This window comes from Podarcis raffonei, chromosome 4, assembly GCF_027172205.1.
Source record: "Podarcis raffonei isolate rPodRaf1 chromosome 4, rPodRaf1.pri, whole genome shotgun sequence".
Classification (NCBI taxonomy): domain Eukaryota; kingdom Metazoa; phylum Chordata; class Lepidosauria; order Squamata; family Lacertidae; genus Podarcis; species Podarcis raffonei.
Window position 1 is genome coordinate 21,817,143 of NC_070605.1, and position 22,493 is coordinate 21,839,635.

The window sequence follows — 22,493 nt, forward strand, 5'->3', positions numbered from 1 at the left end:
CTTCACCATTGGGGCCTGGTGAGGACATCAAGATCTTCTGTAATGATTTTGCAAAGTTTTTTTTTTGCAGATAAAGTCGCTCAGATTCAGAAAGAGGTAGTGGGGCTGGGGCAGGAGAGTGCTTAGAGTCCTGTCTGGTCAAGTTGCGTAGGATCAGTTCCAGTCTGTTACCTCCGAGGATGTGCACAGGCTGCTTGGACGAGTGAAACTGACCACGTGGCCGCTCACACCAGATCCCAAACCCTTGTGCATTCACCATCCGTGTATAAGACGACCCCCAATTTTTTACTATTTTTTTTTAGCAAAAAACATTGTCTTATACACGGGAAAATACGGTAATTATTTTAAATCTTGCAAAGAACTTGTTCCATTAGTTTAAGAGGAATGTGAAGTCCAGCTGGCTGTTACAGGGGGCTTTTTTGCCACTGCTGCAGCAGAGCCAGCAATAAGCAGCTGGCTGCCTTGAGTGGGTTTTTTCCTCTTCCATTGCAGCAACAAAAGGCAGCTGGTTGCCTCTAAGGTCTCTTTATCTAGTACAGCAAGATGCTTCTTTGAATACAAATAAAATATATGTCACAAGGCAACTGACTTTCCAAATTTACTGTTGTCAAAAGGACAGAATTTAATGAAATAGTTTTTTTAAAAGTCTCCATTGTTATTAAGTCTCTGTAAATATTTCAAAATATTTATCATCATATACAATTTCTTTTTAGCATGCAAGGTTTCCGCTTGTCTTCCCACCCTTCCTATCCTGATTTTATTTTTATTTTGACAATGCAATAATAATAAATAAAAATAAATAAAAATGTTCACCCCACCCCCAAGACCATTCCATTGTAAGTATCCAGCCTACCATAATTTCAACACCTCTTGCGATGGTTTGACCCCTTTCCGTTTTAACGGTACAAATTCTACAAATATCTTCTATATCACCTCAAAATCATTTCTCCTCCATATTTCCCATCTTACCTTAATAGCACGTATTAATTTATCATTCATAGCTATATCCCACACCTCCTTATACCATCCTTCCATTTTATATTCACCTTGCCCCTTTTACTTCCTATCTATAATAACTCATGCAGTTGTCAGTAAATTTGTGAGCAAGTCCTTCATAGCCTGTGAACCTTCCACACCACCGTAAATTGATAATGCTACCTCTGGACTTTCGGTCAACTTTATTTAAGACAGTGTGAAATAGTTTTTAACTTTTCTGAGTGTCCATGCTGGGTGGAAAGAAGAAACCTCCCTCCCTCCCTGCCCAACACAGAAGTCAAGCTGCTGGAGACAATAGAGCAGCCTTTTGCTACCCAACAGCAAACTGTGTTTCTGTGGTGAAGACTCTTCTTTCCAACACAGCATGGGGATGGCTAGATTAGAGGTGTGGATGAATAGGGGATTTTTGAACTCCTTACAATGCCTATTGGGACACAGGTGGCGCTGTGGATTAAACCACAGAGCCTAGGGCTTGCCGATCAGAAGGTCAGCGGTTCGAACCCCTGCGGCGGGGTGAGCTCCCGTTGCTCAGTCCCTGCTCCTGCCAACCTAGCAGTTCAAAAGCACATCAAAGTGCAAGTAGATAAATAGGTACCGCTCCAGCGGGAAGGTAAACGGCGTTTCTGTGCGCTGCTCTGGTTCGCCAGAAGCGGCGTAGTCATGCTGGCCACATGACCCGGAAGTTGTACGCCGGCTCTCTCAGCCAATAAAGCAAGATGAGCGCCGCAACCCCAGAGTCGCCCATGACTGGACCTAATGGGTCAGGGGTCCCTTTACCTTTTTACCATGCCTATCAGTATGAATCTTGGTTTGCCATGCACTTCCTTTCAACTAGAAGCACTTTTCATTCATCACCCATGTAACCAGTAAGATAGAAATTACTCCGGAACAAGGGTAAAACGCTATTTGCGTTGGTTGGAATCCATTCACTGGTTGGGTATGATCTTATCTGGTGACAAGGCAGGAGAGCATAGAATCCTGGGAGGCAGGCATCTCCTCTGTCACTTTTTCTCTCCAGCCATATGCTCAGAGACCACTTCTTCTTGCTTCACATATTTTAAAGCCTAAAAATAACATTGGAAGTGGTTTCCAAGACTGAGCATAACTCAAAATAATGCCCAGGGCACTCCCTCTTCAAGAGTCGTTCCTTCTTCAAGAAACACTGAAGCATCAGGCAGCTCAAGTTCCCTCTGTGTTGGTACAATTCATCCCAAATCAGCAGCTTCTCTGGAGCTAATCTAAGCTTCCACCCTGCGCATTATGTGGGAAGTTACACTATGGGAGGTTGGGCAGAGGAAGTTATCAGTGCGTACAGGTTGATGAGGTGGTGGGTTGTTTGAAACTGAAGACTTTAAGCCTCACTTCCAGAAAGAAAGAAAAACTATGATGCCAAAACTCAAGCATATGAAACAGGCAAAGATGCAAACACCAAAAATTGTGGGGAAAGGGCATATCCCACATCTTCCCAAAAATCCCAGCCAGACTATTTTTCCCTGTCACGCTTTTCTTCTCAACACATCTGGAAATAGATCACTTGGAAATTAAAAAGATAGCTGCCAAGTTAGGCAGAGCTACAACAGTACGTTAAAAACACACACAGAGAAAGTTTAAGTAGAAGGTTTTTGTTGAAACTGGGGAAGGAAGGTAAACAGGTAAGAAAAAAAGGAATCTCCATTTGAAGTGCCTGTCTCTCATTCCTACTGCACTTTGGAGAAGGGGAGGGTTCTTTTGCTTTGGGAATATGCTCCAAGAAATGGTCTTTACATTCTCTTATTTGATATACAGTGGTACCTCAGTTTAAGAACAGTCCGGCTTAAAAACAATTTGGTTTACAAACTCCGCAAAACTGGAAATAGTGTCTTGGTTTGAGAATTTTCCCTCGGTCTAAGAACGGAATCTGAATGGTGGAAGGCACCAGCGGCGGGAGGCCTCATTAGGGAAAGCACGCCTCGGTTTAAGAACAGTTTTGGTTTAAGAACGGACTTCTGGAACGGATTAAGTTCATAAACCGAGGTACCACTCTATAGACTTCACTTTCTAGAGTGTGTCCTCAGCTGCTGGGGGTACTTATGATTTGCTATAAGGAAAGAGGGACTGTCTAATGTCCCTGAGGCCAAAATGGTTAAGGCTCCTTAGGGATCTATAATGGAGGTAATGTCATAGTTAAATGAAAACATTAGGTCATCTGCATAGACATGAGTCACTGCATGGCAGATTCTATTTGCCCACTGTATTAAAGATTGCTTTAATGATGAAATCCGAAACCAAGCCATTGTGCCATATTTTTACATGCTTTATATTTAATAATTTACAGGCGCCAAAGATTTTCAGTGGGAATTCGTGCATGGTTTATTGGAAAATGCTATTTATGGAGGTCGTATAGATAATTACTTTGATATGAGAGTCCTTAGATCATACCTGGAACAGTTTTTTAATTCCAGAGTCATTGCTGACTCAAATTTCCGGGGCAAGAAGATGAGCAGATTTCCATATTCCATCACTCTCCCTAGCTCCTGCAATATATTGGTGAGTATGTGTCCCTTCTTATCAGATGTTAAAATAATATTAATTTTCTTTGGCTTTATTAAATTGGCAGGTGATTATGCTTCTTGTTGCTTAATTGTAGACCTACTAAAGACTGGTTTTATTATGGCTCCTGGCATGCTGAAGGCTGACCAGAAGTGAGAGAATCTCAGACTTAGAGACTTATAGCTACCTTATTCTGTCAGAACTAGTAGTACAGCTATAAAAAATACAAATGCTGGGCTCGTGGTTTTTTTGGATTGTGGGTCTTTTCCTGATTTGAGCATATGATAAGCTGCATTTTAAAAACAACTCTTCTTGTTTTACTGTTAATCACCACATTATTCTAAGAACTTTTACTCAGAAGTAAATTGAATTGAGCTCACTCAAACTTACTCCCAAGGAAATGTATATAGGACTACAGCCCTAATGATTTTATTGTTAGGTACTTTATTATCAAGTTTAAGCTTATTAAGTTAAAAAAAATTTAAATTTTGTGTCACTTAGATTGATTAATAATATTAACCATATCTATGGGCACATTCAAAATCATATATTTATTAGTGTATTCAGAACTCACCTGGCTAAGAACATAACAAAAAGACTGAAATCTAAATCTGAAATTCATTTCCAAAGTATATTACCCACATGTTTCTCTTCCTTTCATTAAAATAAGAGTGCTCGGATATTTTTTTATTAACATATTGAATACCAGTTTTCCTTTTTGCATAGGATTACCGTCATGTTATTGAAAGTCTTCCAGAAGATGATAAACCTGATTTCTTCGGCTTGCCTGCCAACATTGCTCGCTCATCTCAACGAATGACCAGTTCTCTAGTAAGCATTTGTTTGTTTGTTTATTATCAAGATTTCAAATCTCACTTGCTAAAAAGATCATATCAGTTCAAAAATAAATCTTACAGGGTTCCCTGTGATAGTGAGATCTATTGCTTCCAGGCTCATTCCCTTTTTAGGGAAAAGTAAGGAAAATAATTCATTCTGAGGGATAATTGATCAAAGGTGATGAGATTCAGATAAAGGATCTGACGCCTCTTCATACTCAGAACAGTTGTGTTGAACCTGTGTTGTATAGACCATGCTGATCCTATGAATATAAGGAATGTGTTGGTTACTTCTTCTGTCTTATCCAGGACTCTATATATAGAAGGAATTTCTCTCTTCATATGAGGAGGAAATCTTATCTGTCAGTAGAGTCATGGACAGCCACTCTGCTATAGATTTGAGGAACTTTGGTTCTCTCATGTTGATATATCACATGTGGTACAGTGGTACCTCGGGTTAAGAACTTTGCTTCAGGATGAGAACAGAAATCGTGCGGCGGCGGCGGGAGGCCCCATTAGCTAAAGTGGTACCTCAGGTTAAGAACAGTCCAGGTTAAGAACGGACCTCCAGAACGAATTAAGTTCTTAACCCGAGGTATCACTGTAATGGGAAGTGTGATGATAAAGACCCCTTTCTGTAATTTTGTGAAGATTTCACTCCTCTTGATATTACTGGTAGCCCAGCTACATAGAATCTTATGAAATCACATGCTATCAAATATTAGGTAGTTTTTATTTAATATTTCCAAGTTACATTAAAGAATTTTTTTCAGTAAACTTAGCAGGCAAAAGTCCTCATGTGAATTGTTTGTATAACTAGCTAGAATATGTCCAGCTACATTGGAAGAACCACAGAAAGGAATTAACTTAGAACAATTGACACAGAGCCAGATCTATGGTCAGAGAAAATAGTTATCAGTTTTACAGTGAAATCATATGCCTGTCTACTCAGAAGTAAGTCTCACTATATTCAGTGGGGCTTAGAACCAGGTGAGTGTGTGTGGGATTGCAGCTTTATTTTAGGATACAAAAAGGGGATTGCAGCTAGAAAGACCATCTTCCAATACATACTTTCTAACTCTAAACCTTAAATGTGCTGAGCTAATTTTTCCTAAAACAAAATACTATCATGTAGTAGTTACTTCAACTATTTAATGATAGACAATTAGAAGCTTGCAGGCTGGACAGATGGGAGCCAGAGCTCTGCCACATTTGTGACTATGGAAGAAGCAAAACCCTCTTGGGGTGTTAATGCTGTGAACCCCTCCATCATAGGCTCAGGGTGTATATGTGTGAGCGTGTAAATAAGCCATATATCATAAAGACACCAGTCTTTGCTGTCCTTCGCACCTGGAACCTTGGAATCTTGCACGGCTCAAAGTTTGAGGTGGCGTGCAAACAATATTAATTGTAAATTGAGTTGCTTGTCAGCACACATATTCAAAAGAAGGTTCTGCAACATTGATTAGAATGCAATGTTAGACTCCAGTCAATTGTTTAATGTCTTTCTATTTGGGGTAAGTCAATTAAAGTGCTGCTTTTGGTGGTGTGCATTCACTTCTCCACCAGGCAAATGGAAGGTGAGAATCTGCTAGCTTCTGAGATACGCTTTTGCAGCTAACATCTCACCAGACAAACCATAAAGATGGCCATAATAAAGCTGTGTATCAGTTTACCTTGTTCATACACGAGTTCCATTAAATCTGGTGTATTTTCTAATGTTCTGATTCTGGTAACAGAAAGAAATGGAAAACAATGACTGCAGATTTAATTCAGAGATTAAACAAAACTTATCATTGTGCTGCCTAAGGCATTCCTAGAGGAAACTGACTATCTAGATCCACTCCAGACCTGTTTGGGGCTGAATCTGTCTTGGTTGCACTGATAGATGACATCTAAAGGGAGAGGGAGAGGGGAAATGTGACCTTGTTGGTCTTACTAGATCTTGGTGACTTTTGGATAGCATCAACCATGGTATCCTGCTGAACCATCAATGAGAGATGGGTATTGGGTGCACTGTTCTCGGATTCAAAAAGAACAGGAAAATGCAAGTGCTTAAAATTTATTCTGTGAAAAATGTTTGGAATGTCTGTGTTAGAGCTCAGTTACACTGAGGTGTAATGAGTTTCTCTGAGATTTAATGAAGATTAATTGACAATTAATAGCCGTAAATCATTTTTGACAAGAAAGGAGTTATAGCCTTATTCTTTGGTTCATTTTGTGAGCCCATTTGCAGCTTATCAAAGTCTGAGTTCAGTTCACTGCTGCTTAACTGAAGAAATACTGTACACAACCACTCATTACAAAATATATCAGAAGCAATAGAAAAGCCCCTGTTTTATCAGGAGATCCAGCCCTCTGATAAATTACTTTAACATATAAGAAAGGTGAGCTGAATTAAGGGATGGTTATTTCAGGATGCATTTTGCTGTATTAAACATTTCATCCTAAACAAAAAGTAAAGAGAAAGGATCATATTGGTGATCCTTTAATTAACCATTTAAACAATCATTTTTATTTCTAGCTTTTTATATTTCAATTGTAATGTGTTTTCTGCATGGAAAGCCATTGTTGAAGCATGCTGGCCCTTCTTTGATGCAGAATACAAATATACGCTGCAGCACAATGCAGCATACTGCAGAGTCATGGGATCCCCTTTGAAATCTTACTGCATCACGAATGCATTTCCGAACTGAGTGGCATAGTCAGTCAACAGCAAAACTCCAGTATTCTCTCTAAGCAATGTTAGTGACATTCTGCATATGTGTCTTTGGTATATAAATGCACACAGACACGATTATTACTGTATGCAAGGATCTCTGCAAATTACCCTTTCATAAACATGACCTGAACCATGAAATTCACACTGTTTTCTTCTAGTCCACATAATTGGAGGATACAGAAATCATTTATAAAGTACCGTTTGCTTTTTATTATTCAATCATACACTCAGTTATCTTATTGCCATATGGAGTTTTGAACTCGGCTCTGAGCCTCAGCTTTGCAAATTCCTGTCATAAAGATCCTTTACGATGCCCTTGAAACATTGCATCATGTTGCAGCAGCCATTTACAGCAGATAATACAGTAGTTGTAAGTCTTTGATTAATAAGGTGTGCATTTTTATAATAATGAAAAATGACTATGAAAAAGTGAAACCTGCCCTTAGCCCCTGTTAGTTTAAATTCTGACATAAAGATACTGAGATTTCAGATACGGAGTTTAGCTTTGGCACTTACCTCTTGGACTACACCTTGACCCAGTTCATACTTGACAACAAGCATTACTAAAAGAAAAAAGAAAACTCTTAGCCAAACAACTAGTTGTTTTTCTAAATGGTGCATGATGATCTGAGAAGTTTGTTTCTCAAAATGGTACCATCTTCTTATCCTGAATCATATATATCCAAAGTACCGTATTTTTCCATGTATAAGACTAGGTTTTTTTACCCAAAAAATGAGGTTTAAAATTGGGGCTCGTCTTATACACAGGTAATGCTGAGGGGTGTTTTCTTAATTTGGAGTCCCCCCAAATGGGGGCATCTTATACATGGGGGCATCTTATACACAGAAAAATACGGTTATTTAAAGAGCTGATTTCCCTCTGTTGAGGAAAGCTATCGGAAGATTGATTATTTCTATGCAATGCCTTTCTCAGAAGAAAAACCTTGGAATCCTAGTCTACCAGTGCTTACGTATGTGTGGCCTAAACACAATAGATAATATTTTCATTACCTCCGTTACTGTCAACTTTATGGGAATCGGGCTTCATCCTAGATTTTAGAGTCTGGATTTACTTGCACTTGCTTCCTCAGTGGAACAAATGCATTTGGAATTCTACATTGTACCATTTTTTAATCTCTGATTTCTGTGCAGGGTGCATGCTTGCTTTCCCTCAGCTTTCAGTTCCTTCGTCTGGGTTTCTTTATATATGTGCACTTGTACAAACTGAAAAACACCACAAAAGCAATTTTATGTGATTGTATTTGTGATCTTATCAAGCTTCTTTAGAGCCATATTTTGCACTTGTGTAGTTGTGCCCAGTGCACATTCATAAAACACTGCCACAACACAATTACTTGATGAGATTGAATGTAGGGTTCTGTCAAGTGCGTGTGGTGCTTTACCAGTGTACTGGTGTTGCATCAATGTTCTGGGCCACCTGCATGCTACATGTTGGTGCATAGTGAGAACATGCTGACCATTTCAGCCCCCTGCCTCCTCCTGCTGCCCAGTACTGAGAGTGAAACATTGGTTTGGCTTTGTGTTAAATCCAAATCAGAGCTTGTGGTTTGCCTTGCTCCAAACAAACAGTGAGCATTAACCAAGATTTGTTCTGGGCTTACTGCTTGTGGTTTGTTTGGAAGAGAAAACAGCATAACTGAGGCTAAACAGATGTTAAGGCAAGCCGTGGTTTAGCTTCCAGTACTAGAGAGGCAGCTTGAAAATGATTTGACTTAGTGATAAAGAGGTAAAGGTAAAGGGACCCCTGACCGTTAGGTCCAGTCGTGGCCGACTCTGGGGTTGCAGCGCTCATCTCGCTTTATTGACCGAGGGAGCCAGCGTACAGCTTCCGGGTCATGTGGCCAGCATGACTATGCCGCTTCTGGCGAACCAGAGCACACGGAAAAGCCGTTTACCTTCCCGCCAGAGCGGTACCTATTTATCTACTTGCACTTTGATGTGCTTTTGAACTGCTAGGTTGGCAGGAGCAGGGACAGAGCAACGGGAGCTCACCCTGTCGCGGGGATTCGAACCGCCGACCTTCTGATCGGCAAGTGGTTTAACCCACAGCGCCACCCGCGTCCCTGTTTACTTAGTGTTACATGCAAACAAAGTTACTATACATTCTTAGTTAAATTGGAGGAGTGAGATGCAAAGCAGAATAAATCCATATAACAAGTGACTGAACAGAACCAGGACATTTTTTTCTGCCTGCAAGTTATACAAATACTGAGGAGGTGCTGTTTTTGCTGCTGCTGCTGGATCTAGACAAATATACCAGTACCTTATTACTAGGGGCTACCTCCCCTGTTCGCTCCCCTTGCCATTCCCTTTGCCAACCCACCCCCCCTTCCCCAACACGTGGCCAATCCATCCTCTCTTTATACCTTAACCCACCCACCTGCCTATCCCCTCACAGGCTATCCCACCCCCTTTTAAAGGAGTTTGGGAGGCACTTCAGAGAGAAGTTTGCCAAACAGCTCTCTGAAGCACCTCCCCCTTCCATCACTTGTCTCAGGAGCAATATTCAATGGAGTGGGGGCACTTCAGAGAGCAATTTGTGGCAGTCATGGGGGGGGGGCTGAAAGGGAGAAAGAAGCTCCTTTCTCTCCTTTGTCCCCCCTCCACCTGCTGCCACAGCTGCACAGAGAGAGAAGAAAGCCTGAATTTTAGCAGAGTTTTTTCTCTGCTTCTCACAGCAGCATCCATGCCCAGCAGCAACTCTCTTATCATCACTTTATTGTATGGTGGGGGAGCTAGAAAGTGCCTTCCCAACTGGCAGAACCTTCCTCCTTCAGCCGTGGGTCTAATGCTTCATTATAGCGTTCATGTATAAAATCAATTGTATGTAGGCCCAGACTTTATGGCCAAATAATGGATCTTATCTAGAATATCAATGTGATCTGTAGACCTTCATATGCTGTATTTTACATGCATATGCCCTATTCAAATATTTTACCTACCCATGGAACATCTAGTGGCATTGCATGTCTGACAGGTATCTTAGGTGCAAGGAGGGGTGCAAACCGGGTCTTTGTCTCCCTGTGTTTTGTAACTGGGACAGAACAAATGAATGTACTCCCTTGGTTTATTCACACACAGTATATCCATCAGTTTGCTTGTTGGTCTCCTTTTTCTTTTCATTTTTGGCTTATTTGTAATGACTTATGGTTATATACAGATAAAGACTAACTGACTGTATTCCTAATAAAATGCAGTACATGGCCTCTTCACAGAAACAAGTGGCACATAGTTTTGAACTTTGATGATATTCATATTCACAGCTGGCAGAATGAATGGGTTTTTCACTGTGACAGAGAGGTTCGCTTTTAGTTTGCTTAAGTTAAAATTGCATAAGCTAGCATGTCTCCTGTGATTTGTATTCAAGCTTTTAAGACCTAATTCCCTTGAAAAATATGCTGATGCAGTTCCTTGACATAGTATAAAGCCTGCACATTTTACTTCTGATACTTAGTAAAAACCTCATCTTGCAAATCACTGCCATAAATTATAGTTTGGACATGCACAAGACTAGAATGCATATTGGAAGGATACTGAGACAATCTATGTTCTCATAATATTCACTATCCTGACAAAGAGTGCCATTATTGTAGTTACGAATCTTTAGTACTGTCTCATGCTAACAGATCCTTAGTCAAGTTCTCAGTGATATAAGTAAATAAATGATAAAAAATGTAAATGACATTTGGTGTAAGCACTGAGGAAGCTTATGCAGTTTAATTTTTCATACTTAAAAACACATTTCATGGCAGGCTTACAGAAAGAATCCCAGTTTTCTTTTTTTAAACATTTGTAAAATGTTGGATTTCATGTAACCCTCGATTTAAATACTTAACTTAATACAAACATTAAATCTAACTAAGCACCAGGAAGCTTCCCAAAATACAAACAATTCATTTTCAGGAGTGTCAAATTACAAGAGACAAAGGATTTTAACATTAGGGCTTAAGTATTTAGCATTCTTTTCTGGAAGTATGTTGACTGAAGGTTTCCTTCCATGCAAATTATGGACCTGATCCAGCCAGTTTCTTGCACACTCCCTCAGATATGGTTCTCTCACAGTAGAACTGCTGACAAGGAGAGCTGGTTAACAACACTCGTGTCAGCTTGCCAAGCTAGCGAGCAACTGGTGTCTTGAACGTGTTTTCCATTGGCAATGAAGGTAGCCAGAAGGAAGTACTGCAGCCTCTTAGCTGACATGGCCAGTATGATTAAGCCATTTGTCAGCTGGCACAAGAGCTGAAGGTGTTCTGCTTTCACCTTGGCCTAAAATCCTCAGAATCTTCTACGGATCCTCAGACCTTGTTGTCCACCAGCTGCTTTGCCTCACCCTGCACTCTCTACACTCATTTGCCATGTGCTGCCTGTCTTCAGGGTTAACTACCTTGAGTGTGCTTTCAAGCTGCCAGCCCTGACATAGAACAGTGCACTATTGCTTCTTATCGAACCTTCCTCTCGCTGCATAAGTTGAGGTTTCCAGTATGGACCTACCCATAATTTTGTCCAGTACGCATGTATCCTTAACTAAGTACTGTGCTAGCATATACCACAGCGCCACCCATATATATATACGGGATATAGATATAGATATACAGTGGACGCTTGGGTTGCGAATGTGATTCGTGTGGGATGCACGTTCGCAACCCGTAGCGGCGCATCTGTGCACACGCAGGTTGCGATTCAGCGCCTCTGCTCGTGCGCAAAGTGTGATTTAGTGCTTCTGCGCATGCGCGATCCCCGAAACCCAGAAGTAACCCGTTCCGGTACTTCCGGGTTTCGGCAGGTCTGTAACCTGAAAAAACGCTACCTGAAGCTCCTGTAACCCGAGGTATGACTGTAGATATAGATGGGTGGCGCTGTGGTCTAAACCACCGAACCTCTTGGGTTTGCCGATCAAAAATAGGCAGCTCGAATCCATGCAATGGAGTTAGCTCCCGTTGCTCTGTCCCAGCTCCTGCCAACCTAGCACTTCGAAAGCATACCTGTGCGAGAAGATAAATAGGTACCGCTGCAATGGGAAGGTAAATGTGTGCTCTGGCTTCCAACACAGTGTCCTGTTGCACCAGAAGCAGTTTAGTCATGCTGGCCACATGACCCGGAAAAGCTGTCTGTGGACAAACACCGGCTCCCTTGGCCTGGAAGCAGAGATGAGCGCCCCACCCCATAGTTGAATTCTGGACTTAACTGTCCAGGGGTCCTTTACCTATACTTATTAGTAAGCACAGCAGTTAGAGTCATAGAATTGTAGAGTTTGAAGGGATCCCCAGAGCATCTAGTCCCACCCCCTGCAATTCAGGAAACTCAGCTAAAGCATCCTTGACAGATTGACATCCAACCTCTGCTTAATGACAGAGACTCCACCACCTCCCGAGGGAGTCCATTCCACTGTCTGTACTGTCAGAAAGTTATTCTTTCAGACGATGAAAGCCAGTAAAGTACAGATGAAGCAAAATATCATTTGACACCTCAGCCTGCTCCAGCAGAAGGCTAGGAGAAGAATAAGTTGTTTATATGTACCTCCCCAAAGAGTCTTTCTTGCAGTTAAGTAGAGGCAGGAAATCACTGCATTGGAAAATAGGCTCCATTTTACATTCATCAAAAGTGGACCATGTGACTGAAAATAGCTTTTCTGTGTTTGAATGAGGGTCATCTTTCATGAGTTTCTTTGCTAGTTTATTCAGGGCACATAACATAATTTTTAGATGCTGCTACCTATTTTGAAAACTGCCTGTTGCCATTAACATGGTAAAAAATAGTATATTTTCAAGCGAGGTGATAAAATCTGAGGAAATAACATTTCTGTCACATATATTATACAGTAACTAAATATGGTAGGTGGCAGTAGAGTACTTGCCTTTTTATTTTCCTATGGATGGGGAGGTGAAAATGTAGAAGAAGGTTTATTGGCTGATTTTATAAGAAAAAATAATCAAGTCATTAAAGATTTTGTACTTTAGTACAAAAGTCTGCCACAGAGTTTTGAAGAGATAATTCTGCAGAAGCTGTACAAAACTCGTTTTTGTCACTTATCTTTGAATTTAATGTATGTTTACATTCTGTGACTTGTTAAAACTGTTGAGTAGATTTGCTTAAATAAACAAATGGTTTAGCCATATTTAATATAGAGTAGGGGAAATCTGTAGCTAAACTACATTGCAGACAAAACAGAATCATTTTTTTTATATACATAAAAATTAACTTAAACATATGCATGTAGTTACTAAAAATTAAAGCAACTTTTAGTTCATATATTATTTTCCAGTTCAGATTTTATCCTTTAAATTGCACATTTCTTGTGAAAATCAACCCTTTCTTTATTCATGTGTATAGAGAGCCTTTCCTATCAACCTTTGCATCTAGTGACTTCGTTCATTAATGGATGGGAAAGAACAGGGGTCAGCAAACTTTTTCAGCAGGGGGCTGGTCCACTGTCTTTTTTTTTTATAAGATATTTATTAGAATTTTCAATATTAATACAAAAAAGGAATCAAAAAGAAAGAAAAAAAGAAAAGAAAAAAGAAATAACAAAAATACAAGAATAAAAATTAAAAACACACAAAATTTCTAATGCTTATTTTTCATTAACAAGTTTCCTCGACCTCCTCATACCTCCCTTTTATGTATTCCAATTCCAATTATTAATTCAACAAATCCTTATGTTCCAGTTCAAATTGTTAGTTCAACAAGTCCTTATCACAAAGTCCGTAATTTTACCATATTTTTTCTTTATATAAGCCACTTTTTTACTTTATCCAGACTTAATTCTCGTCCAAATCTATATAATGGTACTTATTCTTAAAACATTTCCCTAAGGTCAAAAGAAAGTTCCCTTCCACAAATTTCCAATTCTCCTAAAAATAAGACAAAAAAAATTAAACAAAAGAGCAACTTGTATTATGTACACTTTAAATTCCCATTTTTCATTCCACCCATCCCCCTTCCCGGTTTCAGTCCCCAACAGATCTCAAAATAAAACCCTCAACCCGGTGATCTAATGTCCGAGGCTCTTAAGTCTCTCTCATGGCCCCTCTGCCAGTCTCTTTGATAGTCTTTAATATTCAAGACCAAATCTCGATGGGACTCCCGCCCTGCAGCATCCAGGTTTCTTCCAGCCAGGCCTACGTACTTGAAAATAAGGCCTATAGGGTATTCCACATCTTGTTTCATTCTCCTTAGGATTCCAAATGTCCCTATAGCTCCAACTTCCAACTGAGTCAAATTTATAATCCAAGTGTCATATGATCCCCAGATAAGGAGATCTCTCCATCTTTCATTTTCCAATTCAGGCCAGGCTTCCATCTTCAAAGGTTTGTTTCTTCTTGTTACCATCGTGTCCAGCCTCAGGTTACAGCTCACTTTTTGCTTCTGCAGGGTTGGGTCCCCCCCTTTTTTCTCTTCAAAGGCAACATTATTCTCCTTCCCAATTTCCTCTGTTTGTTCAGTTAAGTAGAATTCCTGTACCAAGTTCTTATCAAGTTCATTACTAGTACTGACTCTTGTGCCCAAAGTTGTAACATTTGTAGTCAAAACACCTATTTGACTTTGCAGCTTTCCCAAGAGAAAGAAAGTCTTGTTCAGTTCAGACTGTATTTCTTTGCCAACTGCCATTCTTAAACATATCAAGGTCAGAAAACAATTTCTCAGCTGGTTCTTAATGCAATGTCCCAAAACTCCCTCTAGGGGAATTTAAGTTTCTTTTTACTCCTTTCAGCACAAAACCAAAGGTTCCATACGTTAAATTGTAGCAATCCTTCCTTCTTTTAAAACATAAATTTGTAACCAGTATAAGCAGCAGAGACAAAGTCCTCTTTTTGTATCTTGACAGCTAACTTGATAGCTGTCAAATTGTTCAATTACTCCTCAACCGGCTCTCACAGACCACTCCCGGGTCCGGGGGGGGGGCGGGGTGGCACGTCAGTTTTTAAATTTAGCTCTTCTCCCGCAGGTTCCCCTGCTTCCAAATAAGTTTTCTTGTAATCTCAATCGGTGGAATTAAAATCTTTTATAAAAAGTAAAGTTCTCCACGACCTTAGTTGGAGGTTCTTTGCTTTAAAATATTTACAGAAAGGGGAGGCAGACTTCCTGTTTGGACCTTCCCCGACCAGTGCCGAATTTAAGAATATTTAAAAGATCCAATTTCCGTACTACTCACAGGTTGTTGTTTTAAAGTCCCAATTGTTCCAGGAAAAAGGCAGCGCTCTCCGGCAACAGCAATGTGGCTTCGCTCCACGGAAATAGCCGGTGACTCTCAGCACCGCGCCGCTTCCCCCTCTTTACTTCGGAGCCCGTTGGCGGGTTCCTTAGTGGGTTGGGGGGGCGCTAAAGGTGCCCACCGAGTCCCATGGTCACAGGCTTCATCCGCCTGTGATTTTTAAGAGGATCCCCGCTTCGCCGCAGCGGATATGACCCGTTTCACGCGGAGCTGGTCCCTCCAGTTCAGAGGGAGGCAGCCATTACCGAAGGCGCCACCCCGGAAGTCCTCCACTGTCCCTCAGACCTTGTGGGGGGCCGGACTATATTTTTTTTTGGGGGGGGGAAATTGAACAAATTCCTATTCCCCACAAAATAACCCAGAGATTCATTTTAAATAAAAGCACACATTCTACTCATGTAAGAACATGCTGATTCCCGGACTATCCATGGGCCAGATTCAAAAGGCTATTGGGCCGGATCTGGCCCCTGGGACTTAGTTTGCCTGCCCATGAACTAGAATGTAAGGTAGAATTATTTAACTCAGGTGGGTTCCTATAACTGTTAGGACTGCCATATAGTATTATGAAGTTCAGGATGAGAGAGGATTTTCAGCCCTAACATTTCATTGTGCCATGGAAAAGGCTGTACTTTTCTTAAGAAGAAATAGTGTGCAAGCACCTCCTCAATTTCTGCCTTTCTAACCCCAAGTTTGCTTTCCAGGCTTCCAGCTTGCCCTTTGCATTCTCACTTGAACTCCACAGCACTTTTTCTGCTAGTACTTAGATTGTTGTTTAGATTGCAAGAACTTCAGTCACAAGCTAAGATTTTTTTAATATACAAAGGTGGTTTCTTTGCTTGTTTGAGGGTTCTTTTCTTTAGAAACGGAGTGCATTATTGGTTCATAGTGGTTTAGAGTGTTTTCCCCTCTTTCAGTTTTCCAGAAACAAGCATTAAAGTAACCAGTGTGTAACTTCCAGGATTCACCCTGAGCTTTTTTTAAAAAAATGGTGTTATGTTAACCACACAGCTATGTGCGTGAGAAACTTTTTTCTGTTTGGGCCTCTGAAAGAAATAATTACTAGTCTTCACCTTCATTTTGCTCCTCTTAAGAGACCAGATAAAGATTAGTTTGGCTAATATGAGTGCAATAAAATATACTCATTCGACAGGATTTTTTTTTGTAATCCTATATATATTGGGAGGAATAGGAGGGGGGCATCTAATTACTGTATTTTCCCTTGTATAAGAATATATCCCCCCCCCCAATTTTTTAAGTTTAAAATTGGTTGTCTTCTTATACACGGAATGTTTAAAATATTTATTTCTTAATTTTGGGCTCAAAAATTAGGGGTTATCTTATACACTGGGGTGTTTTATACATGGAAAAATATGGTATATGGCTTAGTATAAATCTGTTTTATCTAGTAGCAGAAATATTGCTTCTGCTCAGAAAAAGCAAGGTTGCATTTTGGATTTTCAAGGGAACAAAACATTCCCAATAAGTTAAGTGATGCATTTCCATCAAAATTCAAAATCTTTTGTATCTAGTTTGAGAATGGAAATGTTTTTAAAAAAATCCCCATTTGTGTCTATGTTCTTTTTAAAGCTTGAATTTGTTTTCTTCAATGTTTAGCAAATTAATCGATAGCAACAATGATAAAAGTTAAAATAATACTTCCACAGACTACCAACTAGTGAGGCTTCATGTTCTAGCAAGTCTGATAAATTATTTTAATTTGCTTTCACTGAACCAAACAACAGTACATAATTTATCAGACAAACAAAGAAAATGAAACAGTGCATCATCACACATTTTTCAAGATTAGAAAATCAATCAAAAATGCACTGGTGGACTTTAAGTGGATAATTCTGACTATTTAACAACTAAATAGTTTGCCCTAGACAAAGATTAATGTTTATTTATTTCAAAAGTTCTGTGTGGCCAAGCAAAACAGGAACTACACTGTGGTTTTAAAATCTTAGAAGAAAAAAACCATTTTAAATTACATGTAAACAGAAAATAAACATGCTGCTATTTTATTGATCTTGAATTTAAAATTGTTTCATATCTTCTTGGGAGCTACCCTGACAGCTCTGTTACAGGGCAGCCTGTAAATATTGATAAGATAAATAAATGTCAGTATGGGCAATGCTACTGCATTGCTGTGAAAAAAATGCATAACAATTCATGGATATTTTATTATTCCAACAAGGACGAAGTAAAATGAAACTATCCCACTTAAACTTCCAAAAATCCCAATGGAACTTTTTTTTTTTAAAGATAAAATACTGATTTCTTGCCAAGATCAAAACTAATAAATGCAGCTGATTTTTTAATATTCCTTGTTGGAAAGATTCCCCCCCCCTTCACCAGAGCCTCTAGCAATGCTTATGGCAAGACAGGCGCATAAGGGGTGTGCATGGCATTCTTACAGCTGCCTGTCTCTATAGGCCGAAACAAATGCCAGCATCTATGCCTCAATAGTGATAGCAGCAAGACCAGGGGTCAGCAAACTTTTTCTGTGAGGGGCCGGTTCACTGTCCCTCAGAACTTGTGGCGGGCTGGACCACATGTGCGCGCATGCACACACTCCCTCAGAGACAGAGCGGCTGAGATACCTCTACTCACCATGTTCAGATGGAGCAGGCTGGGCTGGGGAGGGGGCGTCCTGCCGGCACTGGGTCTCAGCTTGTGGGGAGCGGCTGCAGTATCCCCGCCGGGAAGGGCCCCTACCCCAGGGTGTCCATGACCATGCTGCTGATGTTTCACCGCCAAGCAGCACAGAAGAGTCCCCCTCCTCTTCCTCCTCCTCCCTCCTCGCAGGCCCTCTGCTCCCGCTTCTTCCCGCCCCTTCGCTTCTCTTCCTCCCTTCTCTGAGCTAGATGTCAACAAGGCACCCTGCCCTGCGCCTCACCCTGATTGGCGCAGCGAGTCTCGGGAAGGGTTGCCATTGGCAGCCAGCTCGCATCAAACCGGCCAGTGGAAGGGAGGCCTGAGGTTGCTAAGGCTTCGGATTGGCCAGTGTTGCAGAAGTCTGAGCAACCTCAGAGCATGCTGGGAGATTTAGTCCGGGGGGGGGGGATCGCAAAAAAAATGGCACCCAGGAAAAATATGGTGATTGCACCGATCCAAGCGGTGGTTGCCGAACTGTTCGCGGGCTGGATCCAGAGGGCAATTGAGCCGGATCCAGCCTGCGGCCCATAGTTTGCCGACCCCTGAGCAAGACAATGTATGTTTGCTTCCTTCTCCGGCCATATCAGAAGAATTTCAATAATATGTGGTTCAATCCTGCACATATTTATGATTGCTACAGTTGCATTGCCATCATGAATATACACGCATAACTGGTTAGGGTACTGCAGCCTTGAGTCGGTTTTGAAGTGCTTGATTCCACCCCAACCTCCAGAAGACAATTCTGTTTATTTGACTTACCCATAACCTTACTAGAGAATTGTCTAAGTGTTCACACACTGTCATATTATCTTTTTATCTCATAGGTAATTTCACAGCTTCGGATCTTGAGCAGGTCTGTAACTGCTGGCTGCAAATTTGACAGGGAAATCTGGTCTAATGAGCTTTCTCCAGTCCTCAATCTATGGAAGAAGCTTAATCAGGTAAGAGGGTCATTTGTTGGTAAAGTTTTCAGTATTACTTTCAACAGAACAGTCTAGGTAAAATGTCTATATCATTCATTTGAAAGATGGGCATTCCACAAAAAGGGAATTCCAGTACAACATGGATTTCAGATAATATTTTGTTGGAGCCAAAGACTCCTTTCAACTGATGCAATTTTTTTTTCTGTCAGAGAAAAGAATGTGCTGCAGGTTGTAGTAAGGTAGACCTCATTTCGGTACAAATTTTTCAAGAGACAAGTAATATCACCTCACAGGTAGTGAGCATATCTCCAGAAGTGGCGATGCTCAATATAATTGAGGAGTTGGATAAAAACTTGAAAAGTAAAGACCTTTCAACCCACATACTGTTGGCAGCATGTCTCATCATTTCAAGAGTCTGGAAAGATTTAGTGAACCACTTTAGGCAACCAGTAATCCAAGTTATGTACGATTCTGAGTATTCGTAGAAAACTTAATGCAAAAATTCCAGCTGGCTGAGGACTAGATTTTTTTTAAAAAGTTTATTTTCTGTATGGTTCGATTCTATTTTCTGTACTATTATGGCGTATTCAAGGGATCTGCAGGTCCTTGTTAAATTTTGACTAAAATAAATTCTACAATGTATACTGGTTTATGTAAATTTGTTTTGATTTTCATCATCTGTTTGAATACTACATGTATTCTTTGTATATTGTTTTAAAAATGGGTACAAAGATAACTGGAGTGAGAATGGATGAGAAATCTGTACATTTAGGAGACAATAGTGACTATGGCAGAGGCCAAAAAGAAAACATGTTAGTTTCATACTGCTGACATGAACTTACTTGAACTTATTCCAAAGCCCAAATTTGAATTATGTCCCTTTCAGTATCAACCTTAAGTCATTACTGTGAGTGAGAAATATAAATTTAAACAAATAAGCAATGAATTGGATGAAGCCAATGGCATCAGTGTGTGGAAATGCTGTCATGAGTATTGACCAGCATATACAGGATTCCACTTGAATCCAGCTTTTAGCACACCTCTGTAGATGATCCTCCTTCCCCTTTGCGCATTTAGTAAATGCATATAGGTAGCACCTGAAAATAACTATTGTGGTGCTTCCTTTCTTAAGCCAGCATTGCAGCTTCTATCTGTTGTGAGCTGATGCGCTGGGCTTGGACATTTTCAATCACTGCTTGGAAATCATCCAGTTTGACTGTTGGCACTGTCAAAACCATCTCTGAAAACCATTAGTTGTGGGATATGTATGCAGATCTGCTCAAGTAAGGACCATAATTATTATCTTCCTGGTTCAGTTAGTAGAAACTGCCAACCAAAAATTATACTTTCATACCTGAAAAACTATGAATATTTTTTAATATAGACGCCTCTTTCCAAATTCCTTTGGATGAATCACTTTCCATTTTTAATCTACATAATTACTCACTGCATTTTATATTTTATTAAAATCAATATGATTAACTATAGACACATTTCTTTCTGATGGTCATTTTGAATTAAAAATTACTCAGTTAAGAATACTAATCAGCATTAAGTGCAGTTTGTGCCGCTCAAAATTATAATTAATTTTGAAATACTTTAATTTTTAAGTGAGGAAACATTGCAGATTTGAAATAATTTTAATAGTTCTCTTTAGTACACATTAATGTATATTTAAAATATATTTCACTATGAAAATTATGAAAACTTGACATCTCTCCACAGCTTACTAAACTACAGAATTTTTGTTACTAAAAATTATAATGAACAGTTCTGCAAAGCGTAGCCATTTTAAAAATATATATTATAATGATGATGATGCATATGTTTGTAATGCTTGGGGTGTAGTTCTGTAGTCAATAAACTAAATTACTTTCATTGTACTGCACTAAAGTGGAACCACTTATCATTACAAAGTTTCTCTAAAAGTATTATTTCCCTGTTTTGAGCAGGAGATGCCCAAACTGATGTAGCCCTACAAAAGTAATTTGCATGATACTGTTACTAGGAGTCTCTGCAACAGTGTGAGGATTTTTCAAGGGTCCACAAATTTAGTCACCATAGCAACCACACAGTCGCTTTCTTTGCCTCTGATCATGCTGTCAGAGAAAAAGCTCTACCTCTCAACTGAGTCACAGGCACTGGGGTGTGGCAATATAAATCTCTGATTTTATGCTGCAATTCATATAGGGGCATTCTAAGTGCCACTGAACTGCAGGAACTCCCCAGCAAACCCTTGTGCACAACTTTGGGCAAGCCAAAAAAAAACCCCCAACAACTTTTCTGTCTGGATTTTCACTGTTTAAAATATGGCAATCCTGGAGTTGGTGCTGATCACAAAAAAATGACTTGACCACTAAGGCTTCTATCGTAGTTTGTAGTCAGTGAATACACATTGTGTCAGTCTCATATCATCTGTGCTGTTTTCAAGAAAAGTTCATGAAAACCAGACACGGAATGCAAAAGTGTTGCGAAATTTGTGTATTTGTGTCTATGTAGCAAATTCCTATCACTAGAAATGAGTACAGTTATACCTGCGGGTTACTTCCGGGTTTTGGCGCATGCGCAGAAGTGCAAAACAACGTCACGCACATGCGCAGAAGAGTCTAATCGCGTCACACGTGTGCACAGACGCGGTGCTTCAGGCTGAGAACACTGTGGCTTGCGAACACGCCTCCCACACGGATCATGTTCGCAACCCGAGATATAACTGTACATGATAACTGAATCTGGACAGGATCTTATATTCACCACATGGGTTATTATTATTATTACTATTATTATTATAATTTCTATACAGTTTCTAATTAATTACATTTCTATACAGTTCTTCATCCAAAGATCACGGGGCAGTTTACAATATAGAAACACAATAATGCATACCATAATAACAAATAAAAACAAAAACCCGTACATAGTTTAAAAGGCCATAGATCATTGAATTAGCTGAAGGCCTGGCAGAACAATGTTTTTGCCTGGCACCTAAATATATGTAATAATTAACATCACCATGATGAATTTCCCACCCCATGGCCTTAAATCTAGTAGGACCCACTGTGTGAGCCATTGTGTAGTGATTTTTTTACACTAGTAGTTATCAGTGACATGGATTGGTGATGAAGAAACTCACTATATAAATGTGGGAACAGCGCAGCTGACAACAAGAATAATGTGGTGTGCTAACATTGTCAAAATAAATTCTGGCGGAGCTTTCCTATTTATTTTCCTTTCTTTTGACAATGGTGACTGGAAAGAGAGTGGTAAATGAAGCCCATGAAAAGCCACCTAAATCAGTTGCAGCCGTCAGGCCATTTTCTGAAGCAACTTCTTGGTAAAAACTGACAGGTGATGAAAGTATTGTCACTGCTGTACCATATAGTAAATGTGATTGATAACTTTTTCCTACATATTGAATTAAAATTCTAAATAAGTCAGCCACTGTGCTCTTATGAAATTTAGTTCAGCACACTTGTATGCATATAGCAAGAATTAGTCCATTGTGGAAATAGTTTGGCATGCTCAATTGTAACTTTCTTTCCACAAAGTGTGTGTGTGTGTGTGTGTGTGTGTGTGTGTGTAATGCAAATTGGGCTACATTA

At 39.9% G+C, this 22,493-nt stretch overlaps 1 protein-coding gene across 3 annotated transcripts in view; it reads left to right on the top strand.

Moving 5' to 3' along the window:
• DYNC2H1 (dynein cytoplasmic 2 heavy chain 1) overlaps nt 1–22,493 on the top strand; it is a 152,666-nt gene that overhangs the window by 108,696 nt on the left and 21,477 nt on the right. For all 3 annotated transcript variants that reach the window (XM_053385713.1, XM_053385711.1, XM_053385712.1), the window contains 3 exons: nt 3,311–3,522; nt 4,252–4,356; nt 18,796–18,912. In XM_053385713.1, the coding sequence (XP_053241688.1) occupies nt 3,311–3,522; nt 4,252–4,356; nt 18,796–18,912 (434 nt within the window). The remainder of the gene's footprint in view (nt 1–3,310; nt 3,523–4,251; nt 4,357–18,795; nt 18,913–22,493) is intronic.